Source organism: Bos javanicus, chromosome 18 (assembly GCF_032452875.1).
Source record: "Bos javanicus breed banteng chromosome 18, ARS-OSU_banteng_1.0, whole genome shotgun sequence".
Lineage (NCBI taxonomy): Eukaryota > Metazoa > Chordata > Mammalia > Artiodactyla > Bovidae > Bos > Bos javanicus.
In genome coordinates this window covers 43,321,486-43,339,204 of record NC_083885.1, presented here as the reverse complement: position 1 = coordinate 43,339,204, position 17,719 = coordinate 43,321,486, and the positions used below count along the sequence as shown (strand labels likewise).

General features: G+C 41.9%; 1 protein-coding gene across 2 annotated transcripts; it reads right to left on the bottom strand.

Annotated features, from left to right (window-relative positions):
* Nucleotides 1-1,282: 1,282 nt before the first annotated feature.
* Nucleotides 1,283-15,751, bottom strand: NUDT19 (nudix hydrolase 19). Of its 2 annotated transcripts, XM_061387894.1 has the most exons (4): nt 14,781-15,751; nt 10,637-10,844; nt 9,699-9,782; nt 1,283-7,550 (listed from the first exon to the last, which is right to left on the bottom strand). In XM_061387894.1, exons 1-4 carry the CDS (start codon nt 15,492-15,494, stop codon nt 7,414-7,416), a joined length of 1,143 nt encoding a protein of 380 aa, XP_061243878.1. In that variant the 5' UTR covers nt 15,495-15,751; the 3' UTR covers nt 1,283-7,413. The 2 variants fall into 2 exon arrangements, with proteins under 2 accessions (XP_061243878.1, XP_061243877.1); XM_061387893.1 differs by having other exon boundaries at nt 1,283-9,782; nt 14,781-15,745.
* Nucleotides 15,752-17,719: the final 1,968 nt, after the last annotated feature.

The window sequence follows — 17,719 nt, the reverse complement described above, 5'->3', positions numbered from 1 at the left end:
TGAACTGTTGGTATCTCACTGTGGTTTTGATTTGCGTTTCTCTAATAATTAGTGATGTTTAGTACCTTATCATGTATTTATTGGCTATCTGAATGCCTTCTTTGGAAAAGTATTCAGGCCCTTTGCCCTTTTTTTTAACTTTTATTTGCCTTTATTTTTTGCGACATTTATTCCCAGGCCATAAGTGTTTGTTTCTTCAGTTTCTTCTGGGATATCTTTTTCTTCTGTGCAACCTCCTCTTCTGGTTTAAGAACAGTCTGTTCTTTTTCTTCTCATCTCCATATGGCAGGGAGAGCTCATGTAGGGGTTGGTCCAGCCGTGAGCTCTGTAAGTCCTGAGCTGCATCTTGGGGGCTTTGTTCACCTGGATGTGCTCACTGACCACAGAATCTACATCTAAGCCCTTAAGTTCAGCATTACGCTCTTCATTTTTGAGCATGTGCAGTAAAAATTCAGCTCTCTTTTTGGGCCACCAACCCTGCATCCAGCCCTGTTTGGCCTGTGCACACCTCCCAACTCCACCGTTGTAACGATGGAGTGACATCCTTCAGATACTTGGTGACTTTTTGGAAAGGCATACCCTTTATGGCCTGGGCAGTTTCATGAATGTTCTTAAAGTGAACATGAAGATTTGAACCTCTTGATTTGCATGATTTTGTGGAGTTTTCTGGGTGGAGTGAATAGCGCACCATTTTTAGAGGTCATCTCAGGCCGCTTATCGGAAAAGCCCATTTTTAAAACTGGATTGAATTTTTACCATTAAGTTCCTTATATATTATGGAATATTAACCCCTTTATCAGATGTGTGGTTTGGAAATAATTTCTCCTGTTCAGTTGGTTGCCCTTTCACTCTGCTGATCATTTATTTTGCTGTGCAGAAGGTTTTTAGTCTGATGGAGTCCCACTTATTTTTAATTTTGTTGCATGTGCTTTAGGTTGTCATATTAAAAAAATTATTGACAAGACCCATGTCAGTAAATTTTTCCCTATTTTTGTGGTTTCAGGTCTTCACATTTAAGTCTTTAATTCACTTTGAATTGATTTTGTGAGTGGTATAAGGTAGGGGTCTAGTTTCATTCTTTGGGCTCTTGATTCTATTCCATTGGTCTATGTGTCTGTTCTTGTACCAGTAATATACTGTTCTGATAGCCTTGTAATAACGCTTGAAGTCAGGAAGTGTGCTGCTTCCAGCTTTGTTGTTCTTTCTTAGAATTGCTTTGGCTATTGAAGGTCTTTTGTGGTTCTATGTGAATGTTAGGGTTTTTTGTTCTATTTCTATTAAAAAAAAAAAAAAAGGACATACTAATCTTGATAGGGATTGACTGAAGCTATAGATGGCTTTCAGTTGTTGTTCAGTTGTTAAGTAATGTCCTACTCTTTGCAACCTATGGACTGCAGCATGTCAGGCTCCTCTGTCCTCCACTATCTTCTGGAGTTTGCTCCAATTCATGTCCACTGAGACAGTGATGCTAACTAATCATCTCATCCTCTGCTGCCCTCTTCTCCTTTTGACTTCAATCTTCTCTAGCATCAGGGTCTTTTCCAGTGAGTGGGCTCTTCGCATCAAGTGGCCAAAGTATTGGAGCTTCAGCTTCAGCAACAGTCCTTCCAATGAATACTCAGGATTGATTTCCTTTAGGATTGATTGATTTGATTTCCTTGCAGTCCAAGGGACTCTCAAGAGTCTTCTCCAGCACCACAATTCAAAAGCATCATTCTTCAACGCTCAGCCTTCTTTATGGTCCAACTCTCACATCCATACGTGACTACTGGAAAAAACCACAGCTTTGACTATATAAACCTTTGTGGGAGATAGTGAAGGACAGGGAAGCCTTGCAGGCTGCAGTCCATGGTGTTTCAAAGAGTTGGACACAAACATTTGTCGGCAAAGTGATGTCTCTGCTTTTTAATATGCTGTCTAGGTTTGTCATAGCTTTCCTTCCAAGGAGCAAGTGTCTTTGAATTCCATGGCTGCAGTCATGAAATTTGGAGTGATTTTGGTGTCCAAGAAAATAAAATCTGTCACTGCTTCCACTTTTCTCCCATCTATTTGCTATGAAGTGATGGGGTCAATGCCATGATCTTAGTTTTTTGGGTGTTGAGTTTCAAACCAGCTTTTTCACTCTCTTCTTTCACCCTTATCAAGAGGCTTTTTAATGAAGTGGCTTTGATTAGCATGGACAAAAAATATCAATTTTTCCAATCCATGAACATGGGCTATCTATTCAATTTTTTGCATCTTCAATTTCCTTGATCGATGGCTCACAGTTTTCAGAGTAGAGATTTTTCACCTCCTTGGTAAAATTGTGTTGTTGTTCAGTAGTTCAGTCATGTCCAGCTCTTTGCAACCCCATGGACTGCAGCATGCCAGGCTTGCCTGTCCTTCACCATCTCCCACAGTTTGCTCAAATTCATATCCACAGAGTCAGTGACACTATCTAACCATCTCATTCTCTACTGCCCTTTTCTCTTTTTGCCTTCAATTTTCCTCAGCATCAAGGTCTTTTCCAATGAGTCAGGTCTTCATATCAGGTGGCCAAAGTTTTGGAACTTCAGCTTCAGTCCTTCCAGTGAATTTTCAGGGTTGATGTCCTTTAGGATTGATTGGTTTGATTTCCTTGCAATCCAAGGGACTCTCAAGAGTCTTCTCCAGCACCACAATTCAAAAGCATCATTCTTTCGTGCTCAGCCTTCTTTATGGTCCAACTCTCACATCCAGACATGACTACTGGAAAATAATATCTTTGACTATACAGACCTTTGTCAGCAAAGTGATGTCTCTACTTTTTAACATGCTATCTAGGTTTGTCATAGCTTTCCTTCCAAGGAGCAAGAGTCTTTTAATTTCATGGCTGAAGTCATTGTCTGCAGTGATTTTGGAGCCCAAGAAAATAAAATCAGTCACTGTTTCCATTGTTTCCCTATATGGTTTAAATGAAGTGATGGGACTGGATGCCAAGATCTTAGTTTTCTGAATGTTCCGTTTCAAGCCAGCTTTTTCACTTTCCTCTTTCACCTTCATTAAGAGGCTCTTTAGTTCCTCTTTACTTTCTGCCATTAGAGTGGTATCATCTGCATAACTGAAGTTGGTGATATTTCTCCCAACAATCTTGATTTCAGCTTATGATTCATCCAGCCTGGCATTTCGCCTGATGTATACTGCATATAAGTTAAATAAGCAGGGTGACTATATTCAGCCTTGACATAATCCTTTCCCAATTTTGAACCAGTCAGTTGTTCCACGTCTGGTTCTAACTGCTACTTCTTGACCCGCCCCCGCATACAGGTTTCTCAGGAGACAGGTAAGGTGGTCTGGTATTCCCATCTCTTGAAGAATTGTCCACAGTTTGTTGTGATCCATACAGTCAAAGGCTATTGTGGAATCAATGATGCAGATGTTTTTCTGGAATTCCCTTGTTTTCTCTATGATCCAACGAATGTTGGTAATTTGATCTCTTGTTCCTCTGCCTTTTCTAAACCCAGCTTGTACATCTGAAAGTTCTCAATTCACACACTGCTGAAGCCTAGCTTGAAGCATTTTGAACATAACCTTACTAGCATGTGAAATAAGTCCAATTATATAGTAGTTTCTACATTCTTTGGCACTGCCATTCTTTGGGATTGGAATGAAAACTGACCTTTTCCAGTCCTGGGTCCACTGCTGAATTTTCCAAACTTGCTGACATACTGAGTGCAGCAATTTAACAGAATCATCTTTTAAGAAATTAAATAGCTCAGCTGGAATTCTATCACCTCCAACTTTGTTTGTAGTAATGCTTCCTAAGGTCCACTTGACTTCACACTCCAGGATGTCTGGCTCTAGGTAAGTGACCACACCATTGTTGTTAGACTGGTCTTTAAGACCTTTTTTGTAGTTCTTCTGTGTATTCTTGCCATCTCTTCTCAATCTCTTCTGCTTCTCTTAGGTTAAATTTAGTCCTAAGTATTTCATTGGTTTTTGATGTTACTGTAAATAGGATTGTTTTGTTTCTTTTTCAGATAATTTGTTAGTGTATAGAAATTCTACTGATCTCTATATGTTGGTTCTGTATCATGCAACTCTACTAAATTAGTTGATTAGATCTAACAGGTTTTTGGTGCAGACTTTATAATTTTTAAATATAATATCATGTCTTCTGAAAACAGAGACAATTTTACTTCTTCCTTTCCAATTCTAATGCCTTTTACGTCTTTTTCTTGCCAACTGCTTCTATACTATGTTGAATAGGAATGGTTAAGAGTGGGCACCCTTGTCTTATTCCCGATACAGGTATTAGAGGAAAAGCTTTCAACCTTTCACCACTGAGTATGATGTTGGCTGTGGGTCTGTCATTTGTAACTTTTACTATGTATGTTCCTTTTATTTCTAATTTGAGTTTTTAATCATGAATGGATGTTGAATTTTGCCAAATGCTTCTTTACACCTATTAATTTGATTTTGAACCGTTCTTGCATCCCAGGGCTGAATCCTACTTGATCATGGTGTATGATCCTTTTAATGTGCTGAATTCAGTTTGCTAATATTTTCTTTAGAATTTTTGCATCTCCAGTCATCAGAGATATTGGCCAGCAGTCCTTGCAGCGTCCTTATATGGCTTTGGTATCAGGGAAATTCTGGCCTTGTGAGTTTGGGAGTGTTCCCTCCTCTTCAAATTTTGGAAGAGTTTGAGGATTGGTATTAATTCTTCTTTAAATGTTTGGTAAAATTTACCAGTGAAGACATCTGGTCCTTGGCTTTTCTTTTTTGGGGCGTTTTTTTTTTTTCCCCCTGATTCAACCTCCTTACTCACTATTGGCCTGTTCGGATTTTCTCTCTCTTCCTGATTCAGTTTTGGCAGGTTCCATATTTCTAGCACTTTATCCATGTCTTCTGGGTTGCACAGTTTTGTTGGCATATGGTTGTTCATAGTAGTTTCTTATGATCTTTTCTATTTCTGTGGTATCAGTTGCATTGTCTCCTCTTTCATTTATAATTTTATTGATTTGCCTCTTCTGTTTTTTTCTTGGTTAGTCTAGCTAATGGTTTGCCAATTGTTTACCTTTTCACGGGCTTCCCTTGTGGCTCAGCTGGTAAAGAATCCGCCTGCAATGGAGGAGACCTGGGTTTGATCCCTGGGTTGGGAAGATCCCCTGGAGAAGGGAAAGGCTACCCACTCCAGTATTCTGGCCTGGAGAATTCCACGGACTGTATAGTCCATAGGGTTGCAAAGAGTCGGACACGACTGAGTGACTTTCACTTCAATATCTTTTCATAAAATCAACTCTTAGTTTTGTTGGCCTTTTCTATTGTTTTCCTATCTCTACGTAAATTTACTTTTGCTCTAATTTCTATTATTATTTTCTTCCTTCTGCTACATTTGGGCTTTATTTAGTTTTTCAAGTTCTTCTAGATAATTAGATTTAAAAACATTTAAGATTCCTTATCATCCAATACATTTAACCCATTTTTGCATATCAGCATGGTTGATGTTTATTTCTATGTGAATTGTCTTATTCTAAGCTTTTGTTTGATAGCCATTTTCATGTTTTCTGTCTCTGCCTTAGGGGTTGTGCCTTGCTTTTGATTGATTTGAAAAGTGACCTTTAAATTCTAATACCCATTTTTGCATTCCAAAATATTTAAACAAGTATTATCTCAAAACTACAGCGAATGATTCCCTCCTTCCATGTTTTGTTTTTCTTATTCTTCCCATAGCCACTTCCTGTTAATGATAACATAATCTGGGATTACTGAACAAAATTTTTATGGAAAAAGGTATCTTTTTAAAATAAAGTAGGTTAAATCTTGAATTATTTTTAACATCTGCAGTGCTTTTGAGCCATATTTAAATAGTTACAGTTGCTCCTATATTTTATTTCTGTATTCACCATCAGGACTTCTACCATGCAGCTCTATTTCAAAAGTTTTTATTTTCAATTATCTTTTAGTTATTTCTATCAAATCAATTCTTCAGAGCTTTGGACTCTTCAAAGCCCATATATAAATGAGGATTATTCCTGTGGCTCATACATATGGCTGATATAAAATTAGTGAACACATATGTCCTTTTCCCCTCAGCATATTATATATACTATCCAGTGTATCACATTACTGGGTGATACACACTAAGATGATTTTGTGCCTTTGTAAGTAATCTTTTCTTCCTCTCCTTGAAAATCTGTGTTCTCTATCTTTAAAATTCAAAATGTCATCCGAGTATTGAACAATTTTTGTTATTTTTGTTTTGACCACAGCAGGATCTTTTTATCTGAAGATCAACATTTTCCTTTAGCTCAAGAAAAATTCATTCTATAAATAATGCTTGTCTTCTATTTGTCCTGGAACTTTCATCTAGACACGCCAATAATCCACATATTGGATGCCCAACCTCTGTTCTTTTTTAATTTGGCTGAGCTGGGTCTTAGTTGCAGAACACAGGATCTTCAGTCTTCACTGTGGCATGAGGGATCTCCAGTTGCAGCATGCAGGATCTAGTTCCCTGACCTGGGGTTAAACCTGGTTCCCTGCTCTGGAAGCTTGAAATCTTAGTCACCTGACCACCAGGGAAGTCCCCCAACCTCTGTTCTTAATATCTGTTTTTCTGAAGCTTTAGTAACAAGGAGACCCAAGAACAAAAACAGTTCAGAGATCCAGGTTTTTCTCAAGGCAACAGTATGTACTAAGTTTCTGAGGTGGAAAGAACTCTGAGCAGTCAAGAAGAGAAAGAAGATCCTCTGAGGGGAGTGCAGAGGGAGAGGCATGCTTGATGACATCAGAGAAAAAGGTGGGGCCTTGTAGACCACAAATTCAGTGTTTAAGTGTGAAGAAAAGCCATTGAAGGACTTTAATGAGGGCAGTGACATCATATCAATGTCAAGTTCATTTTTCCAAGAGGAATGCATTGAGGGGAAGAACGAAAATGGAGACTGGCTCTGAAGCTCTTACAGTTGTTCTCTATCTTTAAAATTCAAAATTAAAGTAAGAGTCAACTGTGGCTCAAACCAACGTGATAGCAGTGCAGAGGTGGGAAGATGGGAATTCCAAGATAATTGTGTATAACAGATCAGTAGGACTTGATAGTCACCTGGATATAGGAATGAAGGAAAAGGTGGAATCACAAATGACTAAGATTTTTGCTTCAGTGATTGTTAGACCCCAGGGAAGGCTATGCCAAGGGAACCGGCTTAGGAGGGAGAAGTATAGATCAGGGAACAAGCTAAACTGTTTTAACAAAGAGATCCTAAAATACAGTGGCTTATATGAAAAGAAGTGTATTTTTCTTCACATAACAAGCAAGAGGTGAGCAATCCAAGTAGCAGGCAGTTATGCTTTCACATCTGGCCTCTGTCTCTGGGTCCAGAGTAGCTGCTCCAGTTGCCACCATTTCCAGCCAGTGAGAAGGGAAAAGAGAAAGTGGAAGGCAAGCAGTTTCCTTTAAGGATGTGACCTACATATGCCCATGTATGTGGGATCCTCCGACAAATTATCCTCCAGGAGATACGTCCCCTTACATTCAAGTCCTTTTTTTTCTCCCACATTATAGGGCACTCTTGTTTTATGTTGACAAAGACCTGTGAGGATAAGGACATGTTAGCCTGAAATACTGACACCCACCCAATTTTAGATTCTTATAGAAGTCGTTCAAAAGCTGGCCTTGCTGCTTCCAGGAAATGAGTAAAGCATTGTTCCATCCAATTCTTGGCCGTGTTGTGGTTTCCTGCTGACTGTAATACCAAGATGTGGTGGGCAGACATGATCAGGCCTCTACTGACAGGCAACAGATACCACCTGCTAGAAAAAGAATCAGGTTCTACTCTTGGCTGTGGCACTGACTAGCTGTGTGAATTTGTTTCTCGGTTTTCTCATCGGCAAAATCCCGGTGTTGACTGAGGTCCCTCTCAGCTGTAACATTCTGTTTTCAATGAGAATGAAAGAATAGGATGCCCGAGGCTAAACATCGGTAAGAACTGCTATAGATTTAGAAGCCAGATGGAATGCGAACACTATCTGTTGCTCTCAAAATTTACATGTTGGAATCATTTACTGAAGACAATAGATTTTACTCTAGATCAGAGTTTCTCAACCGTGACCAGATAATTCTTCACGGTGGGTGGCTGTCCTGTGCATTCCAGGATATTAAACTGTATCCCTGGCCTCTCTCCACTAGATGGCAGTAGCATCTCACTCTCAGCTGTGACAACCCAACACGTCCCAGACACTGCCAGAGGCCCCTAAAGGGCAACAGTGCCTGGGGCTGAGAACCACTCATCTAGACGTTTTCCTCTGTGTGTGTGTGTTAGCCGCCCAGTCGTGTGCAACTCTGTGACCCCGCGAACTGGAGCCCCACAGGATTCTCTGTCCGTGGAATTCTCCAGGCAAGAATACTGGAGTGGATTGCCATTCCCTTCTCTAGAGGAACTTCCCAACCCAGGGATTGAATCCTGGTCTCCTGCATCGCAGGCAGATTCTTTACCATTTGAGCTACAGGGAAGTCTTCATTTATCAATACTTTTTATGAAAAGTGAAATTAAATGTATTGATACAATGCGTAATATAGTCAAAGATCTGAAATAGAACTGGTTTCTTCTTAACCACTTCCCATCTGTAATCAATAAAGATTATTATTCCTCTTAAGAGGAAGTAAAAAAAATTACCCATATTAAAAACACTGATAATAAATAACCATTAATAAGCATGATTAATGATGAATAGTTCTACATTTCTCTAATAACCTCTTTGTATTCTGTCAAGTAGCACTCCAAAGTAAAAATTATGACTTCTGTTATGGCTTCATATTTCTTTACAACAATCACTAAAGTAATTTCCAATCTGGTAAACTAATAACTTACGCCGTTTAGTTTTAACGGAATTACATCTTAATCATCAAGCTAAAGTCATAAGAAAATAATGACACTGTCACTTGAAGGTCATCTCAGTCTTCCGATCACCATGTGTCTAATCAGACACCCTTAAATTAGTTCCAGCAGAAAGTCTAAGGAATTAATGGATCAAACTCCTAGCATATAACAGAGTGAAGAGAGTGAAGTCGCTCAGTCGTGTCCGACTCTTTGCGACCCTGTGGACTGTAGCCTACCAGGCTTCTCCGTCCGTGGGATTCTCCAGGCAAGAATACTGGAGTGGGTTACCATTTCCTTCTCCAGGGGATCTTCCTGATCCAGGGAACGAACCCAGGTCTCCTGCATCGTAGGCAGACGCTTTAACCTCTGAGCCACCAGGGAAGCGGTAAAGTAGTATGCTAGCATATAAAGTAGTATGCTAATACAGTTAAAAGATAATGCAGTAGAACGTCTTATGTAAACTTTTGATAACAGAACACAGAAGTGGAAATCTCTGTGAAATCTTTTTTCTCTTTTTGGTAACAAAACATTAATACCTTATACTAGTGTGATACTATAAGGTTTAAAGAATAAAATAACAGAGCTACACAATACACTTGAGATAGGAGAGACTGTCCTAGAACTTACAGGAATAAAGTTCCTTAAGTTCCAGGCACCTCTAGTCAACCCTCATTTTTCACTAGAACAACTACAAGTGGGCCAGGTATAAAGAAGCTGTTCCCTACAGACGGCTCTTACCCACTACACAGCTCTTAGGATACACGTGTTTATACTTTGGCAGAACTGTCACATGGATGCTATAACCTGTATAATCTCCATAACTGTGGGAATTATACAACACTATTCGGTGAAATTTCTTGCCTTCGTTCATGATTTCTTCAGTCTTTTTTTCAGTGGACATACAGTTTTCTAAAAAGTTTGAATCTTCTAAGTACATCTCATCTCCTGAAAAATAATAGTTTAACTTTAGTGTTATTTTATAAAACCTTCAATATATTAGTATTTATGTTTATTCATGTGTTTGGAACTGATATAGCTGTTAAATAATCAGAACTTTTTGAGTTTACCTCAATATATTTCTTGTGTTTTTAATATCCCACCTAACCTCACCTGTTCCCCATTTTCTAGCCAAGAATTTTCTTTGGGCACATAAATATTTATAACTGGTACTTTTTAATCCTGAACTATAATTTTTTATACTAATTCAAGACTCTCTTTATTTCATTCAATATAACATTCATCTCGATATCCATATAATTTTGGTGTTTCAATGTGGGCTGCTCCAATCATTTTAAGGTTAGAGAAATCATCATTTACACATCAAAACTGCTAAGCTGTCCCACTGCAGGATGAATAACAAATATTATCATGATTCTGAGAAGTGAGACAAGCAGCCGTAAGTAAGAGAGGTCAGAAAACTCCACTGTAAGCTGCTAAAAAACTTCTGTACTAACCCAACAATAACTGACCACCAACAAAACTCTCTTTCAATCAAATAAGTATAATTTACAAGTTTTCATAATTCAAAATTAAAAGGTAAAGTGAGATAATATTCAAGAGAACTCCTGCCAATGTCTAGGAAATATATTTACTTAAGTGTATATGAAGTAATATATCCAGAATTTCTGATTATAATAAAAACTATGAATATCTTATAGAACTCGAGCTTATCTAATTAGTTCCACTGTAGCATATAAAACATAGATTGTAATTCATGTGTCTGTGTGGGAGAACATTGCCATACAGCCCAGAGCATTAAATGGGAATATCAACAAGAGCACTGGTAAACACAGATTTACCTGGTAAAAGATGGATCATCCCATCAGCAGTTAACAATATGATCGGCATCCATCTTTCCGTTCCTTCTGATTCACGATCCAAAGAAAATTTGTGCAAGTCAGAGAGAGAGGCAAAGTTTCCTAGTCTACGTATTTCGTAGAACTGTGGGGGTGCAAGCAAAATTTCCTTTGATATGAGCCTTTCAATTGCCTCTGATGGAGACGACCACTGTGGAAGACAAAGGTAGAGTTTCCTAAGGTTTACCCCATAGACAATCCAAGATTTGAGATCCTTGGATCAGTACTTAAGATCTATCTGAAAAAAATGTATAAATTAATTCATTAATGTATCTTGCTAGATTCCTCTGAGACAACAAGGAAAGATTCAGTGAAGAAAGCTGGGTTGATCCCCTTCAGAGGTTGATTATTAGGACATGGATCCTGAGAACTAGTAAATAAGCCAGGATAGATCACAACGGGTTGAACTGGGAGAGCTGTTCAGCATAAAAGACAGGAGATGCTAAGAAGGCAAGGAGGTTCTGATCACTTTCAAAGGAAGACTAAAGTATAAATTCATGGCAGCAGATTGAGAACTTAGTGCCCGTTCATTCCTCCCATAAATGGGAGGGACTCCCAAGGGTCTCTCGTTCCCGCCTACCTTGGTTAGGCAATAAGGACATGCTGGTGGACAAGACAAAGCTCTCTCAGGCCTAGTAGGACCTTCAGCAAACAAAATGTAGCATGGTACACGCAGTGTGTTACAATGACGGTAAAGAGCCAGGAGCAAGAGAAGCTTTCAGAAAGGTCAAGAGGCGTGACTCAGTCTATTGTCCCAGGAGTGAAGTAACTGCATTATATCAACCAGTCAGCGCTTAACGTAAGTGACCTCACTGCTGTGCCCTCCTTCCCAAGTCTTCCTTCCGTCCACATTCAGATAAAAAGAGCTGATTCAATTAATATGAAATAACTCCAAAAGGTCTTTCTTTCTTTAACTGCTTTACTGCTAAATATCCACATACACTGGGGAAATTGACCCTCACATCCAAAACCAGGGAGTTGAAATTGACTGCCTAGAATAATTATAGGCCAACAATTTACAAGCTCGTATGAGAAACCTGAGCAAAGGAAGTCAGATAAGACTAAGTGACTCGACAATAATGACAATAAAAAACTACAAGACCTCAGCAAAAAAATGTGACCCATAACCAGAAGAAAAATCAGGCAATAGAAACAGACCCAGAAATTATAGAGATGATGGAATTGGCAGAAAAGGACATTAAAAATCACTGTTACAAGTATGTTCCATTGGCTCAAAGATGTAAAGGAAAATATGAACATGAGAGAAATAGGAAATGTTTTTTAAAAAAATAAATGGAACTTCTAGAGATGAAAATTACACTGGATGATATTCACAGCAATTTTGATACTACATATAAACAGAGAAACTTTGAAAATACAGCAATAAATCTATTCAGAATAAAGCACAGAGGAAAAAAGTTAAAAAAAAAATGAACAAGGCATCAGGGACCCACAAAAAATTATCAGGTGGTCTAACATACATGTAATTGGAGTCCCAGAAAATAGGGGGAGGTGAAAAATATTTGAAGAAACAAATAATTATTAACAAAACAAGAAGAAAACTATGCACATCAAAGTCAAATTACTGCTGCTGCTGCTAAGTCACTTCAGTCGTGTCCAACTCTGTGGGACCCCATAGACGGCAGCCCACCAGGCTCCCCCGTCCCTGGGATTCTCCAGGCAAGAACACTGGAGTGGGTTGCCATGTCCTTCTCCAATGCATGAAAGTGAAAAGTGGAAGTGAAGTCGCTCAGTCGTGTCTGACTCTTAGTGGACCCCATGGACTTCAGCCCACCAGGCTCCTCCATCCATGGGATTTTCCAGGCAAGAGTACTGGAGTGGAGTGCCATTACTGAATACCAGTAATTAAAGAGAAAATACTTAAGTAGGCATACATATCAAAACCAAAAATACAAACACATTATGTACAGAGGAACAGAGTTAAAATCAAACTTTTCTAAAAGATGATGAACATGCACTAAATTTACTGTGGTAATTATGTTATGGTGTATGTAGGTCAAACCATCATGCTGTCACCTTAAACTTACACAATGTGCTGTGCTAAGTCGCTTCACTCATGTCCAGCTCTTTGCAACCCTATGGACTGTAGCCTGCCAGGCTCCTCTATCCATGGGGATTCTCCAGGCAAGAATACTGGAGTGGGTTGCCATGCCCTCCTCCAGGGGATCTTCCCGACACAAGGATCGAATCTTTGTCCCTTATGTCTCCCGCATTGGCAGGCGGGTCCTTTACCGCTAGTGCCACCAGCTGTGTGTCAATTATATCTCAATAAAACTGGAGGAGAAAAAGCAGATTTCTCACCAGAAGATCATGCAAACTGGAAACTAATGAAGTAACATCTTTAAGTACTGGAAGAAAAACGAAACAAAAACTCATACTGTCAACCTATACAGAATTCTACACCCACATGAAATAGCTTTCAAAAAATAAAGGCAAAATATTTTCAGACAAACAAAATTTAGAAGATTCACTGTCAGAAGAACTGAAATTCAGGACATATTAGAGGAAGTTCTTTAGGCAGAAAGATACCAGATGTAGATTTAAATCTATACAAACGAATGAAGAGTGCAAAGATCACATATATAGGTAAACATAAAAAACATTTCCCCTCATTCGCAGTGTACAACAGAGTAACTGCTTAAAGCAAAAATATTCACTGTATTGTAGAGTTTATAGTAGAAATAAAAGTCAAATGTATGACGACAAAAGCATACATGACAGGAGGGGCAAAATGGAAATTTATTATTTTATGGTTCTAATACTACACATGAAGTGAGAGATGTACTGCAAATCCTAAAGCAATTACAAAGAAGTACAGGTAATTAGGCAATAATGGAGATAAAAAGAGTCCAACAAATACTCAAATAATCCAAAAGAAGTCAAGAAAGAATAGTGCAAAGAATAGAAGGGACAGATTAAAAAAACTAACAGCAAGATAGTAGATTTGAGAATAACACTGAATGTAAATGATCAAAACATTCCAATTGAAATGCAGAAACTATCATAAAGGATAAAAAGTAAGACTATATGCTGCCTACAATAAACATACTTTAAATATAAAGACACAGGTTCAAAGTAAAAAATGGAGGAGGATATGCTATGCTATTGCTAATTAAATGGAAGACTGAGCAGCTATATCACTATCTGATAATAAACTTCAGATTTCAGAATAAGGAACATTATCAGGGATAAAGAAGGCTAGTTCTCACAATCAAAGACTAGTTCATCACAATCAAAGACTAGTTCCAAGCTTGAACAGTCTTACGCAACGCCTTACAAAGGAGCTTCCAAATACCCGAAGGAAAACCTGGCAGAACTGAGAAGAGAACAAGACAAACCCGCAAACTGTTCGTTAACGATTTCAACAACCTTTTCTCAGAAATTGATGGAACAGGTAGGTAAACGATACAGCAGACCTAAAAAGACACCATCAACTAACTTAATCTAATTGACATTTTAAAAAACACTCCATCAAATACAGCAGAAAACACATTCTTGTTCAGGTGCAGAGGAATCATTCACCAAGGTAGGCCATATCGGTAGCCGAAAGTGAAAGTGAAAGTCGCTCAGTCAAGTCCGACTCTTTGCGACTCCAGGGACTATACACTCCACGGAATGCTCCAGGCCAGAATACTGGAGTGGGTAGCCTTTCCCCAACAAGTCTCAAATGAAAACGTTTCAAATAAATTTTAAAAGACTGAACTACGAGGAAACAAACGGCTGCGGGGACGAAATAAGTGAAAGCGTGGCAACTGCTCAGGAAGGACCCCTAGCAGAACTCCTGGGATCTCCGCCAGCCACCCGCTGGAGAAACCGCGTGGGGAGACATCTTCGAGGCCCTGGGACTGTGAAGCGGGAAAAAGCAGAAAACAGTTCACCAATGTCACAGCTTTGGCCTGCTGGGCCGGGGTCCGGACCGCGTGGGTCCCAGGCCCGCTCAGTAGCTAACTGGCTATTACGGCCCTGAGGCGGCCTACTGGAAGGTCCGGGGGGAGCTGGGAACCTGCCGGGGTCCTCATTCTCTAGCTCCTGTGGATCCCCACTCCGGGCCGGGAGGACGCCCTACCTGGCAGTCCACCACCTCCACTAAGTCGGGGAAGACCGGCGGCGGCTCGTTCAGGCAGCACAGGAAGAAGGTGGTCTCGAAACGGCGGCCGCCGGGGCGTGAGAAGGGCGTGATCCAGACGCTCCAGTCGTGCAGCGCCCAGATGTCGGGAGTGCAGTCGAGCTGCGCGCACAGGCTCAGGAAGTGCCGCGGGTCCCGGCGGACGCGGGCGCGCCAATCGGCCAAGGCGGGCGGCGGCGCGAGGGCGCAGCCCGGCGCCTGATCAGGGGGCCGGGGGTCCCTGGGCCGCAGCAGCAGCACGCCCGCCTCCTCGAAAGCCTCGCGGATGGCGCAGATGCGGAAGGCGATGTCATCCGGCAGCGCCGCCGCGTCCTCGTCCACGGCTCCCGGCCGGACGTTGGGCAGCACGGGGAAGGCGGCGCGCTGGGGCGGCGCGCGACCCAGGCCAAAGCGTGGGGGCCCGTGGTGCGGCGCGAAGAGGCGCAGCCAATCGGTCGAGCGGTCTGCCGCCTCCAGCACCCCGCCCGGGAAGACCTGCGCCCCGGGCAAGAAGCCTTGGCTCGCGGAGCGCTGCAGCAGCAGCACCCGAAATCCCTCGGCGGGTGGCTGGGGCCTCGATGCGGCGGCGGGGACCGGGCGCGTCCAGCCCGCCGCCAGCACTAAGGTGGCTGCCCGCCTCCAGCTGCTTGGGCCCGCTCGCACCGGGACACTCATGACGGGCAGCGGAGCGCGGCTACCGGGCTCGGGGTTCTGGTGCCACTGGAGCTCTCCCCGGAAGCTTGCTAAGTGAACTCCCGCCTCTCCCAGCGAGGCGCGCACGGGGCAATCGGTGAACCCGGGCTGTTTGGCCGAGCTGGCGCCTGCCTGTAAGAAGGGTGTGGTGCCCACGCAGAGAAGCTCCGCCTCGAATGCCCGTGTTCCCAGCCAGGTCACTCGCGGGACAAAGGCTGTCACAGCCACGTGCTAGGAGGGCCTCATCTTCCTCACCCAGGCAGGACACAAGACTACAGCTGGAATGCTTAGGATCGCACAATGACTGTCGAGGTAAAAGTGCGATGCAAACCTAGGCCTGGCGACACATACCTGACCAAACAAAACCTTAGAACTAGGACTTTCTCGATTAAACCAGGAATCGACAAGAGGATATGTTTCCTCTGGCGGTGGGGTGGGAGGCGGTGAAGGGGAATCCAGGGGGTAGGTGTCGGAGCTTTGCAAACTGACATGAACCGCAGCAATGAGAAACTGACCGATGAACCAGATACCAAAATACAAATTTCACACTGCACAGTCTGAGTGTGAAAAGTGCTCCTTGAATCCCAGGACAATCTCCTGCCTTGTGATCTGGGACACCTTTTATTGACAAGGGCACCTGGGACCCTTAAGCATTTTAGGCCATTTGATAATTTACTCTTTCACAAAAAGTGAAAGTGTTAGTCACTCAATTTCTTTGTGACCCCATGGACTATAGCTCTTTTGTCCATGGAATTTTTCAGGCAAGAATACTGGAGTGGGTTGACGTTTGCCTCTCCAGGGGATCTTCCCCACCCAAGTATGGAACCCAGGTCTCCCCAAATGCAGGCAGTTTCTTTACCACTGAGCCACTGGGGAACGGTTTCTCCTACAATTGCTATTATAGGTGATCACACATTTGTTATGTTTTTGGATGAGTATATAGACCATGGGCTTCCCAGGTGGCACTAGTGGTAAAGAACCTGCCTGCCAGTGCAGAAGGCATAAGAGACATGGGTTTGATCCCGGGTCAGAAAGATCCCCTGGAAGAGGGCATGGCAACCCACTCCAGTATTCTTGCCTGGAGAATCCCATGGACAGAGGATCCTGACAGGCTAGTCCATAGGGTTGTATGGTGTCATACACAGTTGAAATGACTTAGCACAGAACACTTACAGACCATACTCTTTGAGCCTCATTTTCAAACTATCATTCTAATGTGGGATGTTTCCTGGGAGAGAATCCAGAGATGGCACCAGCTGTATTTAGGTTGACTTTTTTGTTAACATCATTTTCTAAAGATGCTGCTGCTGCTACTAAGTCGCTTCAATCGTGTCTGACTCTGTGCAACCCCATAGACAGTAGCCCACCAGGCTCCCCCATCCCTGGGATTCTCCAGACAAGAACTCTGAAGTGGGTTGCCATGTCCTTCTCCAATGCATGAAAGTGAAAAGTGAAAGTGAAGTCGCTCAATTGTGTCCAACTCAGTGACCCCATGGACTGCAGCCCACCAGGCTCCTCCATCCATGGGATTTTCCAGGCAAAAGTACTGGAGTGGGGTGCCATTGCCTTCTCTGTCTAAAGATGCAAATACATGTGTACTGACCACATCCCAGAAACAGAACCACATGTTTAGAAAAGCACACAGAGGCAAGGGAGTGCACATATACTGGCAGATTGGGGTTTGGGGAGGTGGAGTCTGCCAAATTTCATCCATCTCAAGTCTCTTCATAATCCACAGTTGGGGACCTTTCCCTTATCTGCTTTCCCACTACATTTGGCTGTCTGCTCTGAGATAATCATTTCACAATCTATTGTAGAGATCAGGGTGGTACCCCGGAGTCTATGTTTTTACCAATCCCCAACCATTGAAGTCATTTCAGTGCTTTGAGCCATAGGAAGCCATAAACGGTGATGACATGATTAAGTTTGTATCTTCAAAGGTCACGCTGACAACAGCATGATGACTCCATTGGATGGGGCTGTTCTGGAACCCCATGGAATGTTCTGGGGAAGCAATAATGAGGGTCTGAACTAGGAGAGTGGTTGTGAAGAGGGGGAGAGGTCGGGAGAGGGAATGATTTACTAGAGAGTATTTAGGAGGTGGAACTGTTGAATATGCAGAGCAAGGGAGAGGAAGGAATTAGAGTTTTATCTTGGGAGATTGGAAACTCAGTAGCTTCAAACAGTAAGCATTTACTATCTCACAG

Coding starts and splice junctions, on each gene's coding strand:
- NUDT19 (XM_061387893.1), bottom strand. CDS start 15,494: ATGAGTGTCCCGGTGCGAGCGGGCCCAAGCAGCTGGAGGCGGGCAGCC. Junction 10,845..14,780: donor TGGAGGTGGTGGACTGCCAG/GTAGGGCGTCCT, acceptor TGTCTTCCACAG/TGGTCGTCTCCATCAGAGGC. Junction 9,783..10,636: donor GATGATCCATCTTTTACCAG/GTAAATCTGTGT, acceptor ATTATTTTTCAG/GAGATGAGATGTACTTAGAA.